A 27,416-nucleotide genomic window follows, 5' to 3' on the forward strand; every position below is an offset into this window, starting at 1 on the left:
TAAACAAGAGAAACATTCCCCTTTGGAGCAGCCTTTGTGAAAACTCAGAAAAGTGCCGAAGCAAGTCTTTCAACTTGACTGAAACACCCACAGGCAGACATTGAAGTTTGAAAGCGTTTAGGATGGCAGACTTATGACTCCAAATAAAGGCTACCAACTTCCTAACAAAAAAGGAGGAAAGTAAAGAAGTTTGTTATCACAAGAATATCAGATTCAATTGAGTTCATGCTCCTCTTACTACATTAATTAAAAATATGATTTTGCTTGGCAAGGTAAAAGTCATTGGTTAGGGTTCTATAAAAGAATGTGTACTGACCCTGACTTCATTTAATGAATATTATTGACCTCTGAGACACAAGGCATGAAGTTTAAGCATCTTGGGAACTTCAATGATGGGACTTCTTGAAAATCTGCTTCCAAACTGGGCAATAACAGGTGTTGTCTATAAATAATATCAACATGTTTGTGAACTAATCCTGCTGTTGCCAGAGGGAAGAAACCAATAACACATTTGTGTATTTGGAAGACTGAGCTTTTCCATCCTCTACTTTGTGAGGCTAAAAGATGGAAAAGCATCAATATCCAGGTTGTTCCAGGAATGCGACAATGCATTCCACTTAATGAATGCTGGATCCAGTTGAATTAAACAATAAACTGTCAACTTATGGTTCAGGTTCTCACTGGTGGTCAGTTTGCTGCCACCTTATTAACTACAGTAGTTAGAGCACAAATAATTCAGACCAAATACAGAATTTTAATGGTAATTTATATTATTTCTATAATCATATTGCTTCATTTCCAGAGGCTTAATTTATCAACGTTTACCCAAAAAAATTGATCTAAAATTGTCCCTTTTTTTCCTTCAAAAAGATACATGCCCACAGTAAAGTAATTAAACAATCTAATAGTTAATGGTAAATACCAAGATAACAGTTTCCCATGCTTCAGTTTCGAAGTTGAAAGTATTCCATAATTCTTGACATCACAAGTTGGTGGGGAGGTGGGTAGGCATGTATATGAACATCGGGCAAGTATAGAAATAAAAAATATTCATTATTAAAATTCTGTTTATTTTTATGAACTTCCCCTGATGTTTATATTGCTGACTTCCATACTCTGATGGAGGTGGGAGGCCAGTGACATTTGACAAGCATAAAAATTTAATTTCTAGACTCGTCTAAAATTTAATAGGAATTATCTCCAAATACCGTTTGCAATATCGGGTTCCATAATGTTTTTTAACGATATTTGAACTATCAAAAAGAAATCTATAACTTAACTGAGCTCAAAAACTTTAGAAGGCCACTATAGGACCTAGAGACCAATACTCTAGATAAGAATTTCAGGATTCTACAAGATAATGTCCATCGACCACCAAAATGGGTTTAATCGATTTTTACCCATAAGATTTTAAAATTTTTCCATGTTCTTTCCCTTCAATAAACATGCCCTGCAGCAATATGAACATCAGGTAAGGGAGGTCCATAGAAATAATACTATTATTTCTGGGCTCAACCTGTATCGCTCTGAAATGCTCCTTATAGCACCATTTTTAAGGTATAAATACTGTTAGATATACCGGAGAAAAAGTTGCATGGAATGCCAGGAATATATCCAGCTCGCTCACCCTTATAGGGTGTCAGTATAGTAACTGGGGCGTGTTAAAACCACTATCAGAGGTCCCTTACCAATTAGTCTTCCCCTTCCTCGATATCCCCCGTTACTACGAGCTGCCGTTCTACATCCGACTACTGCCTGCTACTACCACTACCACCCACGCGCCTCCCAACATTCCTTTTTTAGCACCGTGATATCCACACGTTCTGTGTTCGTAGCTTCTTTTTTACTGTGTTGTGAAGATGTCTGACCTTTTGGAGACCCTACTGCCAAGTTAAGTATTGCAATTATCTGTTTTGATAATTTGAGGTAGCGACACATGTAAAATTAATAATATTGTTAATTTTAGTCTCAGCAGTATTGTATGATGCCTTACCCTCGGCAGCCATTTTGGTGTCGCTACCTCTGAGAGCTTCTTGATTATTTACCACTTTCAATTAGTTCCTCATTCTAATTGTAGTCTTGTTTATTTAGCTCTAGACATCTTATACAGTGATTAATTATGGTTATTGAAATTTATTAATAGTATTAGTTAGGCTATTTTGGCATTCATGTGGTTAGCCTACCCGACCGGGCCGTATGCGGCTTCGGAAGGTAGCCTATGCCAGTGAGTTTCCCCTTCGATGTACGTATATTATATCTAGGTTAAGATGTTCCTATTGAATATTATGCGGGGAGTCGGGACACGTTTAAACTTTATAGGATGATATCCTTAAGTCATTGTACTACCTGACCAGGTCGGCATTATACCCGATTTTGGAGGGCTAGTTATTGTTTAGAGCAGTTTAGTCTTCCTGACCAGGTCGGCATTATACCCGATTTTGGAGGGTTAGGCTATACGCTCGTATCACACCATGTTCCTCTCCCTATCTCCTTATCCCCTTTTTACTCACATTATGTCGTAATAGCCTACTTTACTTTAGAACACATATTTTAAGTAAATAATTATTATTATTTTTACTTAATCTGCATGCATTAGACAGAAGGCCATAGGCCTACTGCCTCAATCGGGTGGTTCCACTGTGTCTTGGAGGGTTGTCCCACCCAACCAGCCACAGTGATCACCTGATCTCGAGCAAGCCACTCTTCTTGGTTGTCTCCCTCCTCCTGTACCCACCTCAATGGAATATTCGCCACACCCTAACCTAGGAAAGTAGGCTCGAGTCACATTCTATAAAAGAGAGAGGGAAGACAGCTGACAGAGAGAGAGACATGGCTCACACGCTCCGTGAGTCGATGCGGGTAGTCCTTTCTCCTCAGCTCGTCATGGTTGGCCACCAGACGCGCGGGACTGGGTATGCACCTCGCTACGTACCTCGCATCCTCCTATCCCCAGAATTCCATCTTCGCTATCTTTCGGCCCCGGGAGGACCAGGATAACTTGAGAATTGTATCTATAAGTTAGTAGCTATGATTCTTTGATTGGATTCAGGTAAATCTACCCTGTTCTGATCCCATAAGTTTATCCCTTATATAAAAGGATATTAACGGAATGGTTGACCCGGGAAGAAGGTTACAAACGGAGATTAGTATTCCCTTTATTTATATTGTTATCGGGCCGGATTTACAACGGTAGGAATCCATACTCCCAACCAAGTATTCCGGCACTAATATTGATGTCCCTATAATCTTGTTTCTTTGTACCTCCTTGTCGTCAATATTCAGTTAAGTTTAATGTAGTGCTTCACGCTTTCCGGGGCCGACGGAATACTAGATAGCTGAATCCTGTTCCGCTCGTCCCTAGAGTTTCTTCATCAGTTCATACATCCCACTCCGGTGGGGGTACGGAAGGTTGAGAGAAGTCTCATAGAAAAATTCTTCTCTCCGGAGCCGGCGGACTGGTTCAAGGTTAATCCAACCATCGTTTCCGCCCGTACCAAATATCTATAATAACAATTCCTTGGATGACATTAAATGACGGAGGAGAGAAAACAGAATATAAGGTACCATCGCAAAATGCTTATTGTATAGTTATTAAGAAAGCATGCGATCCCGCTGAGCTAAGCACAGCGGATTTAACTTAACTATACTGTATATGTCACCAGATCTTCGTATATCAAATGAACTTACAGGTAGTACGCTGTCAGGAGACAGCATGCACTGTTGTGTTGCAGCAATCATGCGGGCATGAGGTCTGCTGATCTCATGCTGGGTGTGCGGTCCAGGTGGACGACCTTTTGGTTTGGCATCCAGAAGGATGCGAGATCTGTTACGCTTTGGTCTCAGACCTAACGAGTGACTCAGTATGTACAACATTCCGTCCTCTAGAAATAATTATTGAGCATATTGGAAATTTTGGAAATAATTATTGAGCATATTGGAAATTTGGAACTTGAAAAATACATAGTCTTTCATAGGTTAAGTTCTAACGGGAATATCTCTTTCAGACCACTCAAGCCATCAAGAGCGCTTTCCTGGCGACCCTCAAGACCTGGGTCGGTGGCGTTGGCTGTAATGTGAAGGCTAAGATGCCGTATATCCTGGCGGAAGATATGTGCGCCCTGCTTTACCCGAATACCAAGATGTCAGCGGCAGTGGCGACAGAAGTAATGGCCCCAATCATCGCCAGGATCAGGGAAGAGACTCAAGTCCTCCCTGAAGATCTGGAGGGACTAGGCGATGACGTATTGGAAGATGTAGCAGCGATCAACTTAGATGTCGAACCAATGGTCGTCGACTCCGCTGGACAAGGTAGGGAGGTAAGTGAGGCAGGTGGCGTCTGGTCTAAGATTCCTCTTCTTAGTCCGGCACAGTCTAACTCCTCCTTTATCACTTCTTTACAGGGGTTCACTAGGAATGTCATGGCTAGGGACAAGCCATGCTCAGTAGCCCCTTAAGTAAAACATATGAAGAAGGCCCTACCCAAAGCTGGCAAGCCTTCTAAGCTACCCAAACCACTCCCAACCAGACCATCATCAGCTTCTAAGCTACTGACAGACTCGGCAGCCGGCTAATCCTCCACATCAAGGGTCGAGAGCAAGGAGCTCAAAGGGGAAGACGCCGGAACTTGCTTTCGATCCGGTAGCCTTCTCAAGCCAGCTCATGGAGAGGATGGGTAGTATAGTCCAATCCCAGATTGTACCAATTGCCGATCGCCTGCAGTCTATGGACAATTTAGCCAGATTGCAAAATCAGGAAAACCTGATAGAAAATCTTTTGCGATCCGGGCTACCACAACAACAGCAGTTTGTGGTCCCGGACGCGTCAAAGCTCCCGGCATTCGTTAAGAACAACCCGTGGCGATTGGCTCTTCATGCGCCGTTCTCCGAAGGCATGCTGACAATTGAAGGATGTTGTACCCGTCCGGTAGAAGATTTTGAATTCTACCCGCCGGGTTTACAATTCCCCTTCACTGGTTACGCGCGCCTGACAGAGGAAGCGCTAATAAGGGTATACAAGGTTCCCAAGGAAACCGTTATCTTCCCAAAAGAGCAAGCTCAGTCCGCCTGGGTCCGGACTTTAAATGAGTGGGAATGTGTCAATACAAAATTAACCCCTCATAAAGGTGCGTATACTATGTTCGTGGTGGAAGGGTAAACCCCAACACCATGCACCACAAAGGTAGTAGACCTTACCTTATAAGCGGCTATGGAGGACAAGCTCATGCCGCAACTAAAAGAAACGGACCTAACTTCTCTGTTGTTCCCGGGAGACCAAGAATGCTGGATTGACGCACCAGCTACTTTCACGGCAGGGAAATTGAACCCGGACTGTGCCACGAAACAGTTCAGTGAACGACTCCCAAGACTTCCGGACTCGCTGATTAAGATAGAGTACGAAGCAAGAATCAGGCTGAGTAGATCTATCAACTCAGCCACGATGGCGGAGATGACTTCGTTAGTCTACGCCGAGGAGCCACTTTTTAAAATCTTGACAAAGTCCTTGCTTCACATACTACAGTGTGATGCATACGACTTTGCAGTGGCCCGACACAATTGCCAGAAGCACGTCTTAGCTGAGGCCTCCATTAGTCATGAGCCTAACAGACGAATTAAGGCTTCGGTCTGGGGACCGGACCTATTCCCAGAGGACGTGGTAAATAGCGTCCTCGGAGAAGCAGCCAGAGTCAACCAAAGCCTCAGAGTCCAGTGGGGTCTAATTCCTAAAAGAAAATTCGAACCCACCGGAACACAATCAAGAGGCCTGGAAAGACCAGGGAAGTTTCAATCCTTCCAAGGTCTATAAGCTCAAGCTGTGGTACAGGCATTGCCTGTATCCCAGATGAGACACCCTTCCACCTCAAAAACTCAGCCACAACAACATGTGTGGGTAAGTCAGCCACCTCAACAACTAGCCACTACTCCGTTTACTACATCTCCGGCTTATGACCATTCCTTTGAATCACAGGGAGTGTTTCACGGGTATAATAGGCATGCGAGAGGTAGTAGAGCTAGGGGGAACCTTTTTCCATAGAGGCAGCGGAAGAGCTTCCGAGAGGGGCAGAGGATTCCGAGGGAGCCATGGAAGCAGACCTTCTGCAAACCAATGAGACTCCTCAGGTAGGAGCGAGGCTATACCTCTTCCGGAGCCGTCGGACTTTCAGCAAATGGGCACACAGCATAATAAACCAAGGGCCTGGGGTGGAGTTGGATATAAGGGCCCCTCCACCAACCAGTTTTTAACAGATTCCCACGGCAGATCTAACACTTTTCACCAAAGATCTCCTTCTGAAGAATGCAATAAAAGAGGTAAAACGCTTAAAATTTCAAGGTCGCTTATTCAGCGTGCCAAAGAAAGACTCCGACAAACGAAGGGTAATCTTAGATCTGTCCCATTTGAATACATATATTCAATGCGACAAGTTCCATATGCTGACCGTCTCGCAGGTGCGGACCTCACTTCCCCGTGGGGCCGTCACCACCTCTATAGATCTTACAGACGCTTATCATGTTCCGATAGCAAGGCATTTTCGTCCTTTCCTAAGATTCAAGCTGGGGAAACGGGCATGTACCTTCAAAGTTATGCCGTTCGGACTCAATATAGCGACCAGGATATTCACGAAGTTGGCGGAGACAGTAGGCCAAGAGCTGAGAACTCAAGGAATACAGTTAGTGGCCTTCCTAGACGATTGACTTATTTGGGCCAACAGCATCGAGGAATGCCACAAGGCGACGGACAAAGTAATAAAATTCCTGGAACACTTAGGGTTCCAAATAAATTTCAAAAAGTCCCGTCTTACTTCGGTAACATGTTTCCAGTGGTTAGGTCTACAATGGAACCTGACCACACACAAGCTGTCAATTCCACCAAAGAAGAGGAAAGAGATAGCAAGAAACACGAAAAGCCTTCTCAAGGACAAACTAACATCCCCGAGAAACCATGAAAGAATCCTAGGCTCACTCCAGTTTGCCACGGTAACACACACATTACTGAAAGCAAACAGGAAAAATCGAGACAAAATTTCTCGGATTCCATCAATACCAAGGAAAAGACTTCAACCATGGACGAAAGTCAAAACCTAGTAAAATCAGTACCTCTACAATTCCCACCGCCGGCATTAGTAATCCGTACGGATGCCTCCCTAAGTGGCTGGGGAGGCTACTCCCAATACAAAAAGGTCCAAGGTTTGTGGTCAGTGACATTCTGTCAACTACACATTAATATCCTAGAGGCCATGGCAGTGCTCTTGACGCTAAAAAGACTTTCCCCATCAAAGAAACAACATATCAGACTAATACTAGACAACGCGGTGATAGTCCACTGCATAAACAGGGGAGGTTCCAAATCAAGTCACATAAATCATGTGATGATAGCAATCTTCTCAATGGCAACAAAGAACCATTAGCACCTGTCAGCTGTTCATTTGGCGGGGGTAAGGAATATAGTCGAGGATGGTCCTTAGACAAAAAGTCATTCAATTGGATCTGCCATTAAGTTCCGGATCTCCAAGTAGATCTATTTGCCATGGAATCCAACCACAAGCTACAATGTTATGTAGCCCCCAACCTGGACCCTCTGGCCTACGCCACAGACGCCATGTCCATAGATTGGAACAACTGGCGGAGGATTTACCTGTTTCCACCTATAACATGCTAATGAAAGTCCTGGACAAGCTCAGGACTTTCAAAGGACGGATTGCCCTAGTAGCCCCCAATTGGCCCAAAAGCAACTAGTTTCCTCTCTTGGTGGAACTGGGACTCTGCCCCAACCCAAAGTTAACACAGATAGTACAAACTCTCAGTGTGTCAGCTTCCTCAAGAATTCAGAGTGCCGTAACTTTATGGACTTTATGAAATTTGCAGCTCAAAAAGATGCTGAGATTGACCCTCTTAACACATTGTTCCTAGAGTCAGACAAAAGAGGAGGCAAAGGAGGCTAATACTATCACTACAATTAAATCTGCTTTAAGAAAATATTTCAGTTTGGGTTCAATATTAATCTTACAGATTCATATTTTTTGTCTATTCCGCGAGCCTGTGCTAGACTAAAACCAGTAACTCGTCCTCACACATTTCCTGGTTTTTAAATGATGTCCTTAAACTAGCTTCTGACACTGATAATGACTCATGCACTTATATAACGCTTCTTAGAAAGACGTTATTTTTTGTAAGTTTAGCCTCAGGAGCCAGAATATCTGAACTCTCAGCATTATCTAGAGAATCAGATCACATTGACTTTGACTTTCTTTCTTCTGGTGAAATATTAATCTCTCCAGATAGAAAATTCTTAGCAAAAAATGAGGATCCACAGAATAGATGGCCCCCGTGGAAGATTTTCCCACTTCCACAGGATCTCTCCATGTGCCCAGTTAACACTCTGAAAGCCTATTTGAATAGAACTTCTAAAAAGTCTTCAGGCCCTTTGTTTATTACTTTTACTTTTAGGGTTTATTTCTCGCCCTCCATCAAACACTAAAGGTCTGTTCAGGCGGGCCTTGGTGTGTGAAAAAAAAAATAATTTCTTTCCAGTTGATATTTTGCTCTGTATCGTTATCAGTTATTTCGCTAGCATTTGTATTCAGGCTTAATAGTTTTCAGGTCACTATTATAACACTTTCTAAAAAGATAAGTCTTCAGGTTTTTCTTGAAAGCTGCCACATTATTGCTATTCTTGATATCGAGTGGAAGGTCGTTAAAGAGTCTCGGTGCAGCATAGCTGAACGTTCTTCCTCCTATTGCATGATTCACACTAATTTCGAATAGTCTATGTGGGTCATCTGCATGTCTAACTCTTACAGCGGCGCTGGTAGCTTCAGGGTAGGGGACCAAGCAATCACAAAGATATTTAGGCTTATCACTTGTAAGTGCTTTGTGAGTCAACAAGCAAATTTTAAATTCAATTCTAGCCTTAACAGGTAACCAATGTAGATCGATCAGTGCAGGAGTTATTCTCTCCCGAAATTTAATGCCTTTTATCAGTCTGGCCGCCCGGTTTTGCACATTTTGAAGCTTTCTTAGTAGTGTATTGGGCAATTTGTAGTACAGAGAATTGCAATAATCAAGCCTTGATATTACATGACTCATCACTAAAATTTTTGTACTGCCCTCTGTTAAATATTTTCTAATAAATGCTATGTTTCTCAGGTGATAGTTACACACTTTCACTGTGTTCACAATTTAGAAAGAATGGAGGAACCATTTCCCTGAAAGGAATCAGACAACAGATTCTTTATTTTATTAAACAAGCCAACCCGGAATCAGTCCCACATGCCCATGATATCCGAGCAGTAGCTTCATTAGTCAATTATTTTCATCACATGAATTTTGAAGCATTAAGAAGATATACAGGCTGGAAATCACCAGCAGTATTCAAATGCCACTATTTAAAATCCTTGGAAGCCCTAAAATTTGCAACAGTGGCAGCAGGGAATGTGGTTCCTCCAGATATAACAGAACCATTATAACAGGGTCCTATCCTCATATAATATTATTTCCTTTTAGTGCCCTTTCTCCAACCTGCCTTGCTTATTGTCCCTGCCTTAACCTTGACCTTCATTTGGATTGCACTTTAACCCATGCTTATGATGTATATATATTACTAATGTTTATTGTATTATATTTAGACATCTCATGTTCTTTATTTATTGGAAGTTTTTTCTCTAATTTACCAATAAGTTTTGGATCTCTGACCTGGTATTGTAATTTAAGAGATTAGTAAAATTAAGGTATATTATTAAAACACTCTTAATTAAATTATTTTAATTTCATTTCAGTTAATTGAATTATTCTAATTTAATTTCAGTTCCTTAACTATATGTGTATTTGCAAGCTTATGGGACCAATTCTCTGTTACTATTTCACGAAGCAACACAGGTTGAGCCCAGAAAAGGGATTTTAACGAAGGAAAGATCTATTTCTGGGCGAGGGACCTGTGTCACCCAGTGAACCCACCCCCTTCTTTTCCTCACCCTAGGTTCGCCCAAGCTTGGGGTGCTATCAGGAATGATGGGAGGCGCGTGGGTGGTAGTGGTAGTAGCGGGCAGTAGTCGGATGTAGAACAGCACCTCGTAGTAACGGGGGATATTGAGGAAGGAGAAGACTAATTGGTAAGGGACCTCTGGTAGTGGTTTTAACACGCCCCAGTTACTATACCAACACCATATAAGGGTGAGCGAGCTAGGTACAGTATATTCCTGGCATTCCATGCAACTTTTTCTCTGGTATATTTAGCTGTATTTATACCTTAGAAATGGTGCTATAAGGAGCATTTCACTGGGCAACACAGGTCCCTCGCCCAGACATATATTTTTCCTTCGTCAAAATCCCTTTATTATTATCACTAGCTAAGCTACAACCCTAGTTTGAAAAGCAAGATGCTATAAGCCCAAAGGCTCAAACAGGGTAAAATAACCCTGAGGAAAGGAAATAAGGAAAAAAATAAACGATATAAGAAGTAATGAAAAATTAAAATAAAATATTTTAGAAACATTAAAACAGATATTTGATATATAAACAATAAAATGGACTTATGTAAGCCTGTTCAATATAAAAACATTTACTGTGAGTTTGAAATTTTAAAGTTCTACTAATTTTACCCAATTAGGAAGATCATTCCACAACTTGATCACAGCTGGAATAAAACTTCTAGAGTACTGTGTAGTATTGAGCCTCATGATGAAGGCCAAAAATTTTGAATTAACTGCATATCTAGCATTACGAACACGATGGAACTGTCCAGGAAGATCTGAATGTAAAAGATGGTCAGAATTATGAAAAATCTTGTGCAACATGCATAATGAACTAATTGAATGACGGTGCAAATATGAATCACTGAAAATGTAAGGAAAATATTTGGAAAAGCAGAGGGGACTGTTCTTATGTGCTACCAAAACTATAAAATTGACCAGAAACCTAAAATACCAAGCAGTTGTTACTTATAGATAATTTCCGGAGATAAGTACCCCGTAGGCATAGAAAATTAAGCTTTTACATTTACATTTTATAAAGTGATAAAATGAAAATTAGCTGAAATAAAGAAATCAATTAGAACTTAAATAAGGAAAAATACATATGAATGAACATGTAATGAGCTGCCATGGAAACAAACTGTGAAAATCCACACAGAGCCTTGAACAGCTTTACAAACTCACAAAAAAGGAAAAGGGTGCTTGGGCTTTAGCAAAGGTTGTAAGTTGCATATGTGAAGGCTATTGTTCTTTCCATTAAACTGAAGATTATTAGGCCAAAGGACATTTGTAACTTCAAAGGTGGGCTTATTATGATTAATGGGATTGTGATGAAACAGATTGCTTTGACAAAAAATGAAGTGATGCTAAAAGAAGGTAAATAATACTACAGTATTTCTAAGAGTAAGAGAAAACATACTAGCTTTTCACAAGAATTATGATACACGTATCAAAGAAGAGCAACAGTTAAGATAATGGAAAAATATTGTTGAATGGACACAAGCCAGAGAAGAAAATAAGACAGGAAACAAAAGAAAAAATACACTAATAATAGCATGAAAACAGAGATACAATTCTAAATCATCTTTACAAGTGCAAGATAAAATGGAAATGCCTGAAACAATTAGTGTAGGCTACTTAATGAGAGAATTTGTGAAAATATTCTTGAATGTCTCTAATGAAAATGTATTGAGAGCTGTTTCCATAAGATTGTGGTTATTGTAATTAACAAAGATATCTAACAACTTTGATGCAGGTTACATACAAAAGTGGGTGAAGAGAAAAATCTGTATGCAACAAGAATGAAAAATGCAAAGAATTGAAAATTAGTAAAGGAAATTAATTTGAACAAAGAGCAAACAAAGCAACCATATTCAATTACCTGAAAAATGTAGAGAATTATATCAGCGTGAAGTGTAAGCTTCAAAACATAAACGTGAAATAGTAGCCTGCCTACATAAACAATAATACTGTTTAGTAAATATTAGATTAGAGTAAAACTGCATTAAAACTGTTCTGTGTTTTACCTCTGAAACCGTCATGCCGGGAGGAGCGTCATCCTCATTGGGTTCTTCTGGGATTTCAAGGGGTGCCAAGCCCTCGTAGTCCCCATAATCCTCAAACATGTAGTAATCACCAGAACGAATTGCTGAGGAAAATTAAGAGGGATTAAAACAGAATCCATTAATGTAAGTCACAGAATCAAACACCCGTTTTGTCAACAAAATACATCGGAATTCTGAAAATATTGTGCATTAAATCAATGACATCAATGAAACTTCAATAGGGTTAGATATTTTCTCGAGTCAGATATCCATAGCAACTAAATTTTAAGAATAAAATTAAAGTGAAGTTTAATATATATGAAAGCTTTACAGTTCATCAGAGAGCAACATTAGAGTATGTGAAAAAGAGAGACAATTTCTGGTGTTTCATAGTGTAACTCAGTTTTAGCCATTATCATCTATTTTGGTTTTGCTACAAATTAATTTTTTCATTAATATGTACAGGAACTACAGTACTACTTATTATCATCAATGAACAAAAGAAACTACTGTATTACATATCGGAAAATATGTTAAAATCTTCTATATCTAAATCCTCTATCCTTTATATCAACCAGGCCAAATGATACTTTGCGTTCACACATACATGTACAGTACTGTACCTTTATTTTATAATATTAAAACTAGTACAGTATTTCTTACATTCAGTGAATATTGTATAACATGGAATTTTTATGCATTAGTGCAAAGAAACTGCTATAAAATCTCTTTTAATACTACTGTATAACAAAATGTGATCAGTGGCAAAAGTAAATGGTTTACCATTTAAGAGAGCATGTTATGTATAGTATATATAATAAATTTTACAAGTAAATACCTACTAGAATTTATTTTAAACGAACTAGAAAAATGAGCAATCGAGAAAGTCAAAGCAGCTTAACTTTCAGTTAGTGCACACAACGCATACACATATTGAGTTGGTTAGGATTTTCCATAAATCTGAAAAGCATTGTTAGTGAAAGCAACATGTCAAGTGGCATGTTAATAGTATCTTGCTGCTTATGGTCACCTTGCTAAAAATTACATTTTAATGGGAACTGTACTGTTAATTTGCTATATTTATATGAAATAATGGTACAGTATTAATGTTCATTATTTAATCAACTACCCGGCAACATGTATTATTCACGCATTCCATAAACTATCCAATTAAGGTTAAAACTTTTGGATGCAACTATGGTTAAATTTTGGTTTTTGTAGGTCAAAACCATACATGTCACATTAATATTCAAAACCTTTAACATACGCCAACTTATGCCTGTTTTCTGATTTTCGTAGACTTCTTAAAAGTGTTGACATAATATCATTCGCCAAAACTTTTGACGAAATGCCTTATCCTTAGAATAGGAACTTACTTCATTATAATATCAAGATATAATCTGAATTTAAGTACTGTATTTACTTGAATTAAGAAGCATCCACAGGGTGTATCAGTGCAACATTTTGACAAAGCAAAAATTATGTACATATAAAATTAACACATACAAACACTTACACAAGAATAGGAAAACTATAACACTAATATTACAAAGTTCGAAGAGAAAAGTAGTGTAAACTAACAAAGACACACAATAAAATACATATTGAAAAATTGCATGAAATCAGAAAAATAAAGGAATACTAAGAATGGTGGAAAGCTATTTGTTGAACTATATGTAACTGAAATGTCACCATGAAGGTACTGCTGAGGTTTTCCAAAAGCCTATACCAGGTACACTTTGCTCAAAAACAAGTATCAGCACATACAATCAATTTTTGGCGAGCAAAATATTCTTAACCTCAAGTTAGTTTCATAAATCGTTGTGTTTTCGGATATCTAAGGTAAGGAAACATTTCATTACGTTTTAGAAAAATAGTCTATTGATATCATAAATCCTAAATGTTTAAAATAGAGTAAAAACTATGACACTAGAAAGTAAATGAGCATCTGGATAATCATATCACATTATTACTTTCCTACTTATCAGAAAGTGGTGAGGATTCGAGTTGAAAGAAGTTTTTGACTGAAGCTCTTTCATTTTATTCAGATCCAGTATCAGGTATCCATATCAAGACCATCTAAAGAATAGTTGTGGTAAAGCAGAGATGTAGTTTCCTAATCGACACTCAAAGACCCCCTATTTCCTTAAAGGACTAGAAAAAGTTTGGTATATTTCAGTCCAGAGAGAAATGACACAAGATATAGCAATCATGGTTATACAACAACAAATACAGAAAAGCATTCACACATATAAAATCAGATAGAAAAGACAAAAACCATTAGTTCACAAGGCTAGGAAATTCACTTAAATAACAGTGTCAGTTATAAACTGCATATGCTATGATGTATTTGGTATTATATAATACATTTCAATACCTTTTTATCTTTTAAATGAGGCGTATGTACATCAACTCCAGAGACAAAGGCATTAATTAATTAAAATCAAATACATCACTGATACTGTTATATAAGTGATTTTCAAGTCTTTGTGTAATACAGTAATGTCTTTTTGTTTCTTCTACCAAGGCCTGTTCTCATCCAAACTTACTCATCTTTACCATTCTTTCTGAGAAATCCCTTCAACTATTTAATATATCAGTCTACAATATCCTGTTTAATTTGTTGTTCCAGATTTGCAGCTTTGAAGTTTCTCCTTTTTCCTCAACCTTTACCCATTTCCATTTGGATTCCATATTTCCTATCCGTTACAGCTTTTAAGTTTAGTTAAATTAGTTATGGTCCCATTTATTTTCTTTAATATTTTGTTAATAAATAGTCTAACATCACTTATTAATATAATTGCATTTATTCATACACCCCACAATTGCATATCACTTTTTAAAGTAAATTGCTACAGTATACCAATTGTATTAATATTATTAGGTGCATAAAAACAAAGGTAAAGACCTTAAAAATTATCTTAGTTATAAACTTGTCTTCATTGTCAATACATGTTCTTTACGCTTAAAATTGGTGTGACAAAGACTACTGTATATACTACAATAAAGTTAGATTACTGACAGAAATAACTTTTTATGTATTTTTTTCCATAATCTAAGTACTGTAGTTACATGGAATACTCATTAAGAGCACACTATTCTATCTTATTTCTCTTACTTTTGTTTTGTTAAAGTTTTACAGTTTATATTGGAGATATTTATTTTACTGTCGTTACTCTTCTTAAAATATTCTAATTTCCTCTTTTCCTTTCCTCACTGGGCTATTTTCCCTGTTGGAGCCTCTGGCCAATATAGCATCCTGCTTTTCCCACTAGGGTTGTGGCTTAGTAAGTAATAATAATAATAATAATAATAATTAATAATAATAATAATAATAATAATAATAATAATAATTAAGCACCCATATGAAAAATATGACAACACAAATCCCTATATAGAGTTTCATCAGTCAAAAGAAAGTACATTAATACAAGACAACTAGAAAAGAGTAAAAAAGGGAATGGAAATAACTCCATAACTTCTAATTTTTAACTCAAGAATGGGAAAGCCTTCTATAAACTGGTAAATGATGATACTGTTAATGAGCATATAACATACCATCATACGTTAAGACCACCTGTCCTTCACAATGTCGATAAAGGAATATTGAGAAGTCTTACCTTACTGGAGGAACCATTACCACTTCAACATTATCTTTCTTTTTTTGTGATGTGAGAGATATATAGAGACCATGCTTTTATATGCCACAAAAGTTTTCATTACCTTTTAAATTTTAAAATATAAACATTGCATTCAAATGGATATCACATACTGAGCCATAGAAAATCTGTGCCACTGATATATGCTTGATTATGGCTCATGTGCAAATCTGGCAAAGATCATGCTAACATTTTAGAGGTGAATACGATATCTAAGACCATTTACCCAAAAGATATAGATTTGGCAATGCATTAGAGAAGAAGGTTTGGATAGATTCAGACAAGGACTCGAAGTTTAGGGAACCCTTTCATGCAACTAAGAAATTGCAAATATCAAAATACTGTGGCATTAACTTCAAAGCAGTACCCTAAGAAAAGATTCATGTCAATTCACAGAGAAGTTCTTTATACTGGCTATCACATGGGAGTGCAGGTTCAGGCATACTGTTTGCAGTTCCAATGTTAAAAAAATACCATAATTCTAGTGTTAGTTGAAGAAACACCCTGATAGGAGTAGAAGTGGGAAGGTGATCAGCAAGCCAGAAGCAAGCATGGTTACCAGCCACGAGGAGCTCTGCAGCTCGCAAATCAGCTGCACTTAAGCCTGGTGTTCTTGTGCCTGTGATTTCTGCATCATGGGCCCCTACAGTTGGGGTGGGAGGGACTGAGCCCTGTTTGTCATGGACAAACTTTAGAAGTTCTGCAGCACTTTGCAGCAGCTGATCCGTACTTGTGGATGAGTTGGGATCCTCAGCAGTATCTTTAGAACATGAGTCCCCAAGACCCTCTGTCCGTTTATGCAGTTTCTTATGCTCTTCCAGCGATTTCTGACTATCTAATTAAGAAAATGTAGATTGAAACTTAAAACTGTAAGCATCTAGTCCCATGAGATTATACATTAAAAAAAATATGTAGCATCTTGAAGCTGATTGTTCATAAATTTTTATAGTAATAAAAGAATGATACTGGGCAGCCTCTATGGTAAATACTTTCAGGATTTTGCAGAAATGAATGTCCTTTGCCTAGAAAATCTGGCAATATCTTTCAAAGAAAACTTAAGCTTAGCAAAAACTTTCAAACATAACAAGTACTTAACAATTATAGAAATGAAATGTATATGCTCCTACAGGGCCTGGATACAAAATAAAAGTTTGTTCATAAAAAATAGCTAGCAGCTACCAACGAATATAACAAAAAATTAAAAGTGATATGTATTTTTCCTAGATTTATAAACCTGAGTCCTTTAAAATAGGGAATGTCTCCAGGAGAGCTGGAACAGCCGTCGAATTCATTAATAACAGGTGGTAAGTGTGGACAAGTGACCCACCCACCCAACTGCCAAGACCCTTCATTTTTTCCTCCAGCTCAGGACAGAGAGGGGTGGTTGAGGTGGGAAGTTTAATTTTAAAGGATTCAGGTTTGTATAGTTAGGAAAAATACAAAATTACTTTTAAAATTCATTATTTGTTCCTACAGTATGTGTATATGTATAAAAACCTTTCATCCTTTAAAATATGTAGACTCCCTTATTGGTAGGTAGTCCCCTACAACCGAATTAGTTGATTATTTTTCTTCTCTGGAAATGCTGGTCTCCTTGTTCCCATATGGGAATGAAAAAGATGTCTCAAGCAACATCCTATCACCCAATCATAGGGATGAGTAGGCTGATAGGACCTGGCCAGTACTTGGTTGGTACCTGGTACCTGGTTGATGAAGAAAATCTTTCTACTTGGAAGGAGAGATGCTATCCGGAATGAAATACCTGGCGTAGGATGGCCGATGGATATGTATTCATTCCACCAACCTCCCCATCATAAAGGGAGAATGGGAGTACTTATTTGAGATCAAGTCTGATGAAAATGGTGCTCAGAAATGTAGGTTACGAGGAAGGAAAGAAGAAGCAGAAGAGCCAGGCATTCTACCCTGCATCCAAACTTATATCAAATACACTACCATGAGATGCATCCTGCCCCATGAGGGAGCTGTTTGGCTACATAAAGAGCTGCCACCACAAGGCCAAAAACAAATGTGCTGACTGATATGTGAGTATAATCCCTTAGGAAGACTGAAGGTTTTTGGTATATCCAAACTCCAAAACCTGTCCAACTGGAGATTCTTTCATGTCTAAATGAGAAGAATACCCAACTTCGTGAGCTCTACATTGGGGCAATACCTTGACTCCCCTAAAAGGTATAAAGTCTCACTAAGTTAGAAAGAGACTGTGTTGCAACACCTCTTTCTTGGTTCTACCAAGGCTAAGAAAGAGACAAAGGCAATTAAAGAGATGTAGAGCCCTTGCAAGAGCTATGACTAAAGTACCCCTAGACAGGAGATGACTCACTTTACCTGGAGGTTTATGGGTAATTCTCTACTAGTGCTTACAGGTTGGAAATCATTCCAGGAGTGGTCACCTGGGTGCAATGAGGGTCATCCTGAGGCCCGGTGTGGTCAACATCGGTTGATCAGCTGGTGAACGTTTTGAGCATAGGGAAAGTAGACATCCAAGAGATCCTATAGGTATTGGAAGAGCCTAAAAAATCACCAATGGGGACAATGCAGCAAGGAGCTTCCTTTCAGCCAATTAATGATACACAAGGATCTAAGGACCAACCTGAGCTTACAGCTCAACTGCGTTTGTCTGCTAGTACATTTCTCTTGTCAGAAATATTCCTGGTTGTAGTTCTACGGTGTTGGTATACCACCCAGATGTGCATCATTTTTGTGAACTTGCAAAAGAGGAGAGGGAATGAGACTGTGCTCCCTTGCATGCTGAATTGAGATACTAAGGCAGTGTTGTTGCAACATCACTATTGAGTGCCTCCTAAAACATTCTTGGTATGCTTGCAGTTGGAATACTGCTTGTATTTCCAGGACATTGAAGTGCAGAAGTTCACTGACCAAAAACCTTAAGCGAACGGGTAGTCTTCATTTACGTCCAATCCCTCCAACGCACTGAACACAGTTCTATGTACAGAAATAAAGAGTCAAGTGAAACTCGTGCAGCCACCTGGAAGATCAACCAGTGTTTCCTGTCTCACTGGAACAGGATGAATCAGGGGCCAACTGAAGGCTGACCAGTAATACTTCAAATCACCAAAGAGATCTCGGTGGTAGAAGGTGACCAAGAGATGCTAATGGTGTCAAACTGTGTTCAGGAACATCGGGAACACTATTGGTCTGAAAAAACATAGCAAGTACATGTCCTAGAGAACACTTACTACTTATGACAAAGCACTATGCTTTGTCACCTTACTCAAAGACATGACAGGCATTCCACTCTTCAGTCGCAGGAGAGTAGAGAATGCTAACATCAGTTTTCCCCCTCTATCTTCTCCCTTCCTGACCTGACAAGGATGCGAGCCTAAAAAGGGTTGTGTATGCACAGGATTCCTTCAAGAGTTAGAGGTTTAAGGAGTCCTGAACTAGGACTAAAGAAGGTGACAGCCCTCTTTCCCCGGTTCCGCACGTATGGCCGTACCCAAAAGATGTGAACAAATCTCTTCGAAGAGCCAGATCCCTTGAATGAGATTACTTGATGCATCAGAGTCCTGCAAAGCAATCTTCCTGTACACCATTGCCTGCAGAAGACTCATTGGAAGGAGAAAATGACCATCCAAACAGACGAGAATGGGGAGTCAGAGCTTCCCATGTATGAGTATGAGAGTCAGGAACCATGTATTCCTCCTCTTCAAAACCTAGTTTGACCACTGGGTTGCCGACGTGTATCAAGCCTCATTTCCTTCCCACCTGACAGCTTAAGATACCTATAATTCTCCAAAGACTTAGGTCAAAGCCTGATGTCTTGTGAAGTATGTTCTGTGCCTGACCACTGTCAAGGTAGAAGACACTTTGGAGGGTGGCAATGGCAGAAAATTCATGGCCATGGACGCAATAGCCAAGGAGGTGCCTTCTGACTGGAGTCTCTGGTGGATATACGAGGTGCCTCACACTGAGGGACCTGGGGGAACCCAAACATAAAATAAGGCAATAAGTGAAGTGTACACAGTGATTGGTTTCCACAGAAGAGATGGCACAGCAGACTCTAGTACGTACACAGTGATTGGTCACCACAGAAGAGATGGCACAGCAGACTCTAGTACATAGAATCTTCATTGCTAAGAGTGTGTGTGGCAGGATTCTTGTTGGTTGACAATAACTGACAGAGAAATCAGAGCCACAGACTCGATCATCAACTCAAACTAAGACCAACTAGCAAGATCTGACTGCGCAGCTATAGAGGAGGCCTTGACTTTGAAGGGCCCTGAAGTGCCAATCAGTGACAGATGCCACAGTGTAGGGCATCTAGATCACTGCAACCAGTTCATTGCACTTAAAAAGAATGTTAGAGAATCCACAAATGAACACTTAAACTTGGGGCTCTCTGCTCCTTTTGGTACCTGTAACTGTGAGGCAAGAAAAGCCCGAGTACCCTCACACTTCATTGGGGTAGAGGGTTTATTAGGTTGCTGCAGAAATCTACTCTTTCCACACAAAAATTAGCTTTCTGACACATGGACAGAACCTGCAAAGTATCTGGGGACTGAAGCCGGACCAGGTTGGTACTGCACAGGAAGACGATTGCTAGCACCAATCACGGCACAGACAGAAGTAACCCATACCCATCCCATTGATGATTATGGTGGGAAGGGAGCGTTAACCTCGTGCCTCAGAACGGGACTGAGGCTCCTCAATCATATGGCTCTGGCTGTTGACTGCATAAGACTGAGCAATGATGACCTTGATGAGCCATCTTCTCAGCATAGGATACCACAGTACCCCATTCAAAGGGGCAGCATTTCATCATCCAAGAAGAAAAGGCAAGTGTCCAGCTCTTCCACACATGGACAACAGAAATTGTACACAGGTTTGTCCAAGGCCTTGCACCTCAGTCACCCAGGTTATGGCTCCACAGGGCTGTAACTCAGGTCAACGTTCCCTATCCCCTAGAACTATCCAGGTATCGTCTGCCCCATCCCACAGGAAGAGTGATGTCTTCAAGAGTCCTATCTTGGGACTAGGGCTGGCTTTCTTAGATTTGTACTTTTTTTTTGCTTCTTTGAAATATCAAAATAAAAAAGAAAGCGGAAAAGGAGGACGACAAGAAAGAGTTGGAAGAAAAAGGGGAACAACTCACTTCTTCCACTTACAATTTCTCCTTTGGCTTTGTAAGCCAAGAATTCAAGGTTCAATTGACCATCAATAATGAAGCTCTCCTAAGGAAAAAACCACACTGCTTGTTATATCCATGGGGTGACCTCTTCTCAATACAAGACACAGTAGTACTCCATTCACCGTTCAGGTAAAAAAGGTGAAGGAGAGGGCCCAGATTTTCCACCACTAGGAACACAAAGTGGACCAGCCCTGTTCACTTGGCTACAGGTAGCTAGGGGAACACAGGACACTACCAGGGGCAGTGACACGTGGTACCAGTCTCCATGGTGTCAAACTACTGTTCCTATTCTTGTAACTATGGCTGTCCTTCCAGGACTTAGATCTATGAAGCATCAGAATCTTTAGAGAAAAAGTTGGAAGAGCAATTGGAACGAATCACTTCTCCACTTGCTAACTAGATTGTCTGAGTGGAGACCTAAAACCCGCAACTTTAACTTTCTCTTAGGTTTTGCAAGCAGAAAAATCGAGGTCTAAGCAACCTTTGACAGGACACCAATTCTCAACACGGGGTACAGTAGTACCCTGTTAGAGAAGGGAGCAGAGTAGGAAGGTGAAGGATAGCACCCAAGGTGGCACTGGCCCGCAATTGGGCGTACACCTGTCCTACTGGCATATTGAATAGACAGTGGTACCCTGGTCACACCGGGGTCATGCACAGGTTGTGAAATCACCCAGGGTCGTCCCCCCAATCAAAAGAAGTGGTGCCGGCAAGATCTTTATTTGCAATTACAACTAGCCTTACTGGCTTCTTCAACTTCTTGTTTGTTCCTCTTCTTAGAAGGAATATCAGAATTGGAAGAAGAAGAGGACAAGGAAACAGAGTTTGAAGAAGAAAGGGGAAGAATCACTTCTTCCATTTATCAATTTCCTCCTCAGGATCTGTAAGTAGAGTTTCTAAATTAATAAATCTAAGCAACCATCACCAATGCAGCTCCCAAAAGAAGAGAACCAGACATTACTCCAACAGGATCAACTAACCTGGGAGATATTTTCACGGGAAAATCGGCAGGCACGTTTACTGGCACTCATAACAACAGCACAGGGGGGTTGGGATGCAGGAACAGAGAGGGAGGGACCCATGGGTCCAAGTCTCAGGTACAGTGCAGAGGAGACAGGCACAAAAGAAAGCCACTGATGGTATTTGAAGGTTTACCAAACCAGAGCCTGCTGTGCTCTACACTCGGTATAAAGGAGATAATCTTAAACAGCTATAACCCTAAGAAGTAATTGGATCTATCACCAGTTTATCATAAAAAGAAGAAGTGTCCAGTATACACTTGAAATCCTGCTTCACTCCATTATCATACTACCATTTACAGTAAAAATTGTAAGAAAAAGATTAAACAGCCTTGGATAGGATGCAACAGTGTGTCTGTACTTATTATGGCCAAAAAGAAAAGTGAAGGCTTGACAGGTGTGTAGGCGCGGCTTCTCACTTGCACTGAGCACCTATCATTGACTCATTAACTTACCTTGTTAACAATTTCAATGGCTGTTCCAGCTCCGCTGAAGTCATTCCCTATTTTAAAGGCCAAAAGGTTTGCATATGTATAGGATTGTATACACAAAACAAATACAATGAAAACCTATGTAGATTAGAATATAAAAGAAAAAAATATGCACAATACAGTACCTCTAGTCACCCCAGATATGCACATACTGTATATACAAATATACAAAATATATGGAAAGATTCCATAACTAATAAGAATAATTATAAATAAAAAAACATTGCAGCAAAAATAATTTTACACAAACACCAGAAGTTCTAGACCAAGATTGCAGCCATAATATGAAAAAAAAAAATTTAAAAGAAAAAATAACCTGTTTTCATAAAAATCCTGTAAATAAAATTCTGTTTAAAAAGCAAAAGAAAATTCTGAAAAATCAAAAGATTTGCAACATAAGATTCTCAAACGACAGTCAAAGCATGAAAAATATGTTCATGCAAGCTAAACCATCAACACTATTGGTATTTACTCTGTGGAAGCTCTCTTGCTCTCTAAAATACTTAATCCATACAGGCACAAACCATATATTGATCTACTGAGAAAATGATCAACAGGTGTCTACAATAAGCAAATACCTGTACTGTCATTGTCATTTCTCTTCATTCCTTATCTTCATAAAATAAACCCAAAATAAACATGCTACTACATATGGCTGCTCAAAAATTCAAAAGATATTGGCATACAGACCAAGCAAAAGATAAGTAAAGAAGATATCAAAACCTTTAGTTAAGAAAATATTCAGAATCAGCTTTTTACTTGAGGGGTGTCCTCCATTGATCTGTAAATTCCACTTTTAAAAACCCGAGTGTCTAAAATTCTAAATTCTTATGATGAATTACATGAATCCTGATATATATATACATTGCAAGTTTCTTTTTATCTTTGAAATTTACAATCTGTACCCATTTCTCATTAATGTATATAGCTCTGGTTATATACAGGAATAAGTCATTACAAAGTTGGAAATTAACCCCAAAAAAATTATTCTTTGAAATATTATTTATTTCGGTACGTACAGAGTATTCCTTGGTCTATACTACAAGCATGGAAACCACACCTTTAGTTGACAACCTAAAAATTTAGTGGATTGATAGATGTGTATCACAATTTCTCCCATAACTTATTGCTACTACTACAATTAATGTCAGTTTATTTCAATAGGTCTTATTCAACATTCACACTGCTAAATCCCCCATTAACTGGAAGGTGGGTAGTATTGACAATTAGGGAGTCATGGAATCCAACTAGCAATATGAGGTAAACAATATAAGTACTATATGACTTGTTCCAAGGTAATTTGAGATTGACAGAGAACTTCTAACCTCTCTAACTTCACTAAAAGGAAAAAAAATGGAAAATAATTTTTAAGCCTTTTCACACTTACATGATCAATTAATGGGTCTAATCAGGAAGCAGATTACACAAGGTCCATGACACAGAAAAATCTTTTAAGAGATAGTGCAATCTAATACAACAGTTACATATCTGTAGCACTCTCAAAGTGGAAGACAAAACTAAGTATAAACAGGACACCACCTCAATCAAAAACTTCTTATAATTGTTTTGATAAATAGAAGACTTGTTTCTCATAGGCTTCTGCTACTCTTGCCTTATATTTAGTTTAAGCTTTTATGAAAGCTCTAGGAGAATTGAAATCATGAACTCAACAGTCTGATTAAACTATCTGATAATAATTAAAACATATTAATTGATGAAGCAAATCAATATATTTGAATAATGAGCAACCATATCAGCACATCACTGATGTTGGGGGCATTACAGGTATGATGGGACATCACTGGAGACGTTGTTGATACTGAGGGTCGATGATATGTCAGGTGGTCTCTCAGCCAGGGGGGACCAATATCATGGGCAGCAGGGGCAGAGGCTCGTGTTGGGGCGTGACGATCTCGGTGGACAGGGTATGGAGGTGGGGAGAAGAAAGGGAAAGACTCCTCTGATGGAGAAGTGATGGGCTGGTGTGAGAAGTGAGGCGTAGTGAGGGACATGCGGGTTGGTTCCAGGTAGCCGTCCAAGGATAGGGTCATGTTTGCGGATGATGGAGTAGGAGCCCCTGGAGTAGCACTAAGGTTGTTAGGGCGGGGGGACGACAGGCCATGGGCGTCATCCACACCTGCGGATGGGGGCAGGGGGAGGGGCGAGGTCATCTCCAAAGGAAGGGGACTACTGACATTGGAAAACTGTTCCGAGGTGTTGGCTGCAAAAAATGGGGATGAAACAGAAGCAACTGTTAGAAAGCATGCGCTGCTGCCAGCACACCAGAGACCCTGCATCTCTTTAAGACAGACACCTTTGTGTAGGGGCAAGCATGCTTGGGTTACAGCCACAAAAACTACATTAGTCTCTAAAACAGTAGTGAGATTTCCTGTGTCACTATGGGGATAATCTTTTAAAGCATATCCTACGAGTCGATATACATGAATGAGTTTTTCAGATTGCTGATTAAACACTTCCATAAATCAATAAAACAGAATTTTTAATGAAAATGACTAAGAGTAGCAACACTAAAATAAGGTTATAATAATATCAACTTGAATAGGTAAGCAATGCCATCATAATAAAAAGGTGTTCTGAGATTAAACCAAAAATTTTTAGTTCATAATAATTGTCAGCAATGTGATAAACTCTTTTAATTGGTCAGTTAATATACAAACAGCAACCATTTCTAACATCATCACAGCGATGTGTTGCAGCTAAGACTTTCTTGGGAGGCAAATATAATGCCTACAGAACCTGGTACAGTACTGGACAAAGAGAAAAGTGCAGAGAAATACTGACAAATAATACAAACAATTCTTTATATATTAGGTCACCTCACATTTTAATACAATACAAAAAGCATATAGAAAACTGGATAATATTATGTCCCTATAAATATTTTTTTCCCAAAAGAGCAGTATTTTAATATTTTGGTAAAGTGTGCTTTTCACTCATACATGATAGGTCAAAGGGGGAAAAAAGACAAAATGCAATACAGTAAGGAAATTATGTCAGCTACAGCAACTGTTCTACAGGCATGTGCACAGTTCCATTTACTTTTCTGAACTATATTATGCAACCTGGATTAAGAAGATGCTTTTGAGAGTTTCAGAAGCTTACAATAAGAGGAAACAAGGATATGTAATCATAAATTATTTGAAAACAATGATAGAGGATATTGCAAAGACATCAAGGAAGCATAACAGTCTGGCCCATAAATACCTAAGTGAAAGTTTTTTCAGAATAATGATTCCTAGATACAAGCCTGTCACTTTTTACTGATACCTTTTTACCATTTCAGAGAAATGGAATAAATGCAAAAATGGTGAATAAAGTTTAACAAAAGAGAAAGTTGGCTAATTGTTTAAATGTAACTTGGTAGTAGGTCAGTTTCATCTGTTGTGCATTTTTGCTACAGTAATTTTTTTACTGACACGATGACATTTCAAACCTAACTGATTAAGAGAATGATATTTTAAATTGAGATTTTTTACTTTTTCCTTTGAATTTCAATTGTATTATCTTATGGTTATTAAAATTATGTCATAACATACAGGGACCAGTGTCTCTTCCAAAGCACCAGCTGTATTACTGTATTGATTAAGAGAATATTTTAAATTGAGATTTTTTACTTTTTCCTTTGAATTTCAATTGTATTATTTTATTGTTATTAAAATTATATCATAACATACAGGGACCAGTGTCCTTTCCAAGGCACCAGCTGTATTACTTCTAGTCTTTATCTTTTGATTCATTCTATGTGTTTTCTTCTTACCTAACTTCATGGAAATGATTTTACTTGAATTTTTAACTCATTTAATAATAAATACTGTGAACAGAAATGTGGCTTACTGGTCTTGGTTAACTAGTTTATAATAATATCAACATACTAGTATCAAAGCACCACTTAAGGAGGTAGTAGGTTAGCCAAGGCATCAGCCACCTCTTGAGATACTACCTTGGGGCATATAACTTTTTGATACAAACTCCCTGTCCAGAGAAAAGCTCCAGGCAATTTACAAAAGCAGAAGTGGATACTACCGCTAGAGACTTATTTAGTAATTTAACTGGCAAGATATTACTACACTGGATCCTTCTCTGGTTACAGTTCATTTTTCATTTACCTACACATACACCGAATAGTCTGGCCTATTCCTTATACATTCTGGTCTTTTCCCATACACCTGAAAACACTAAGATAACCAAAAAATTCTCCCTCATTCAAGAGTTACCTACTGTATTGTAATTGTTCTGTGGCTACTTTCGACTTGGGAAGGGTAGAAGAGACTCATAGCTATGGTAAGCAGCTCTTCTATGAGAAGGACACTCCAAAATCAAACCACTGTTCTATAGTATTGGGTAGTGCCATAGCTTCTGTATCATGGTCTTTCACTATCTTGGTTAGAGTTCTCTTGCTTTTGGGTAAACTCAGGCACACTAATACATCTGTTTCCTTATTTCCTTTCCTCACTGGTCTATGGTCTATTTTCCCTGTTGGAGCCCTTTGACTTATAGAATTCTGCTTTTTCAACTAAAGTTGTAGCTTAGCTATTAATAATAATAATAATAATAATAATCATCATCATCATCATCCAAGTGACTCAACTGCTATTTCCTTCCAAGTGGAAATCGCCATTAGGCTGACAGTTCTTTTAGCTTGGTTTAGCTCTAAGGTTATCTGAACATTTGACCTCTGTTGGATGGCTCGTCTAATTGTGAGTAATGAGTCTATGGGATTAACCCTAGTACAGTATTCTGCATGTAGTGCAAACAGCATGATGAGCAGATATCAACACTAAAATAATTAGACAGAAAATTTAAGCTACTCTTACCACAATACTTGTTTTCTATTGTTATTAAGAGATCTATGAATGACATTCTCCGAATCTCCAGATACAAGGAAAAATGATTTGGTCTTCCTTAAAACAAAAAATGTGCAACGGTAAAGGTTGATGATGATTGGCAGAGCCAAAGAACAGGGTAATGTTCTATAGACCAACCATATATATATATATAATATATATATATATATATATATATATATATATATATATATATATATATATAT

General features: G+C 38.8%; 1 protein-coding gene across 1 annotated transcript in view; it reads right to left on the reverse strand.

Moving 5' to 3' along the window:
- The window catches only part of LOC137623592 (piezo-type mechanosensitive ion channel component-like), a 375,321-nt gene that overhangs the window by 44,581 nt on the left and 303,324 nt on the right, over positions 1-27,416 (reverse strand). Inside the window, exons 31-32 of the mRNA XM_068354425.1 lie at positions 24,129-24,566; positions 11,989-12,110 (exon numbers count right to left, since the gene is read on the reverse strand). Coding sequence (XP_068210526.1) covers positions 11,989-12,110; positions 24,129-24,566 — 560 coding nt within the window. The remainder of the gene's footprint in view (positions 1-11,988; positions 12,111-24,128; positions 24,567-27,416) is intronic.

This window comes from Palaemon carinicauda, chromosome 30 (assembly GCF_036898095.1).
Source record: "Palaemon carinicauda isolate YSFRI2023 chromosome 30, ASM3689809v2, whole genome shotgun sequence".
NCBI lineage: Eukaryota > Metazoa > Arthropoda > Malacostraca > Decapoda > Palaemonidae > Palaemon > Palaemon carinicauda.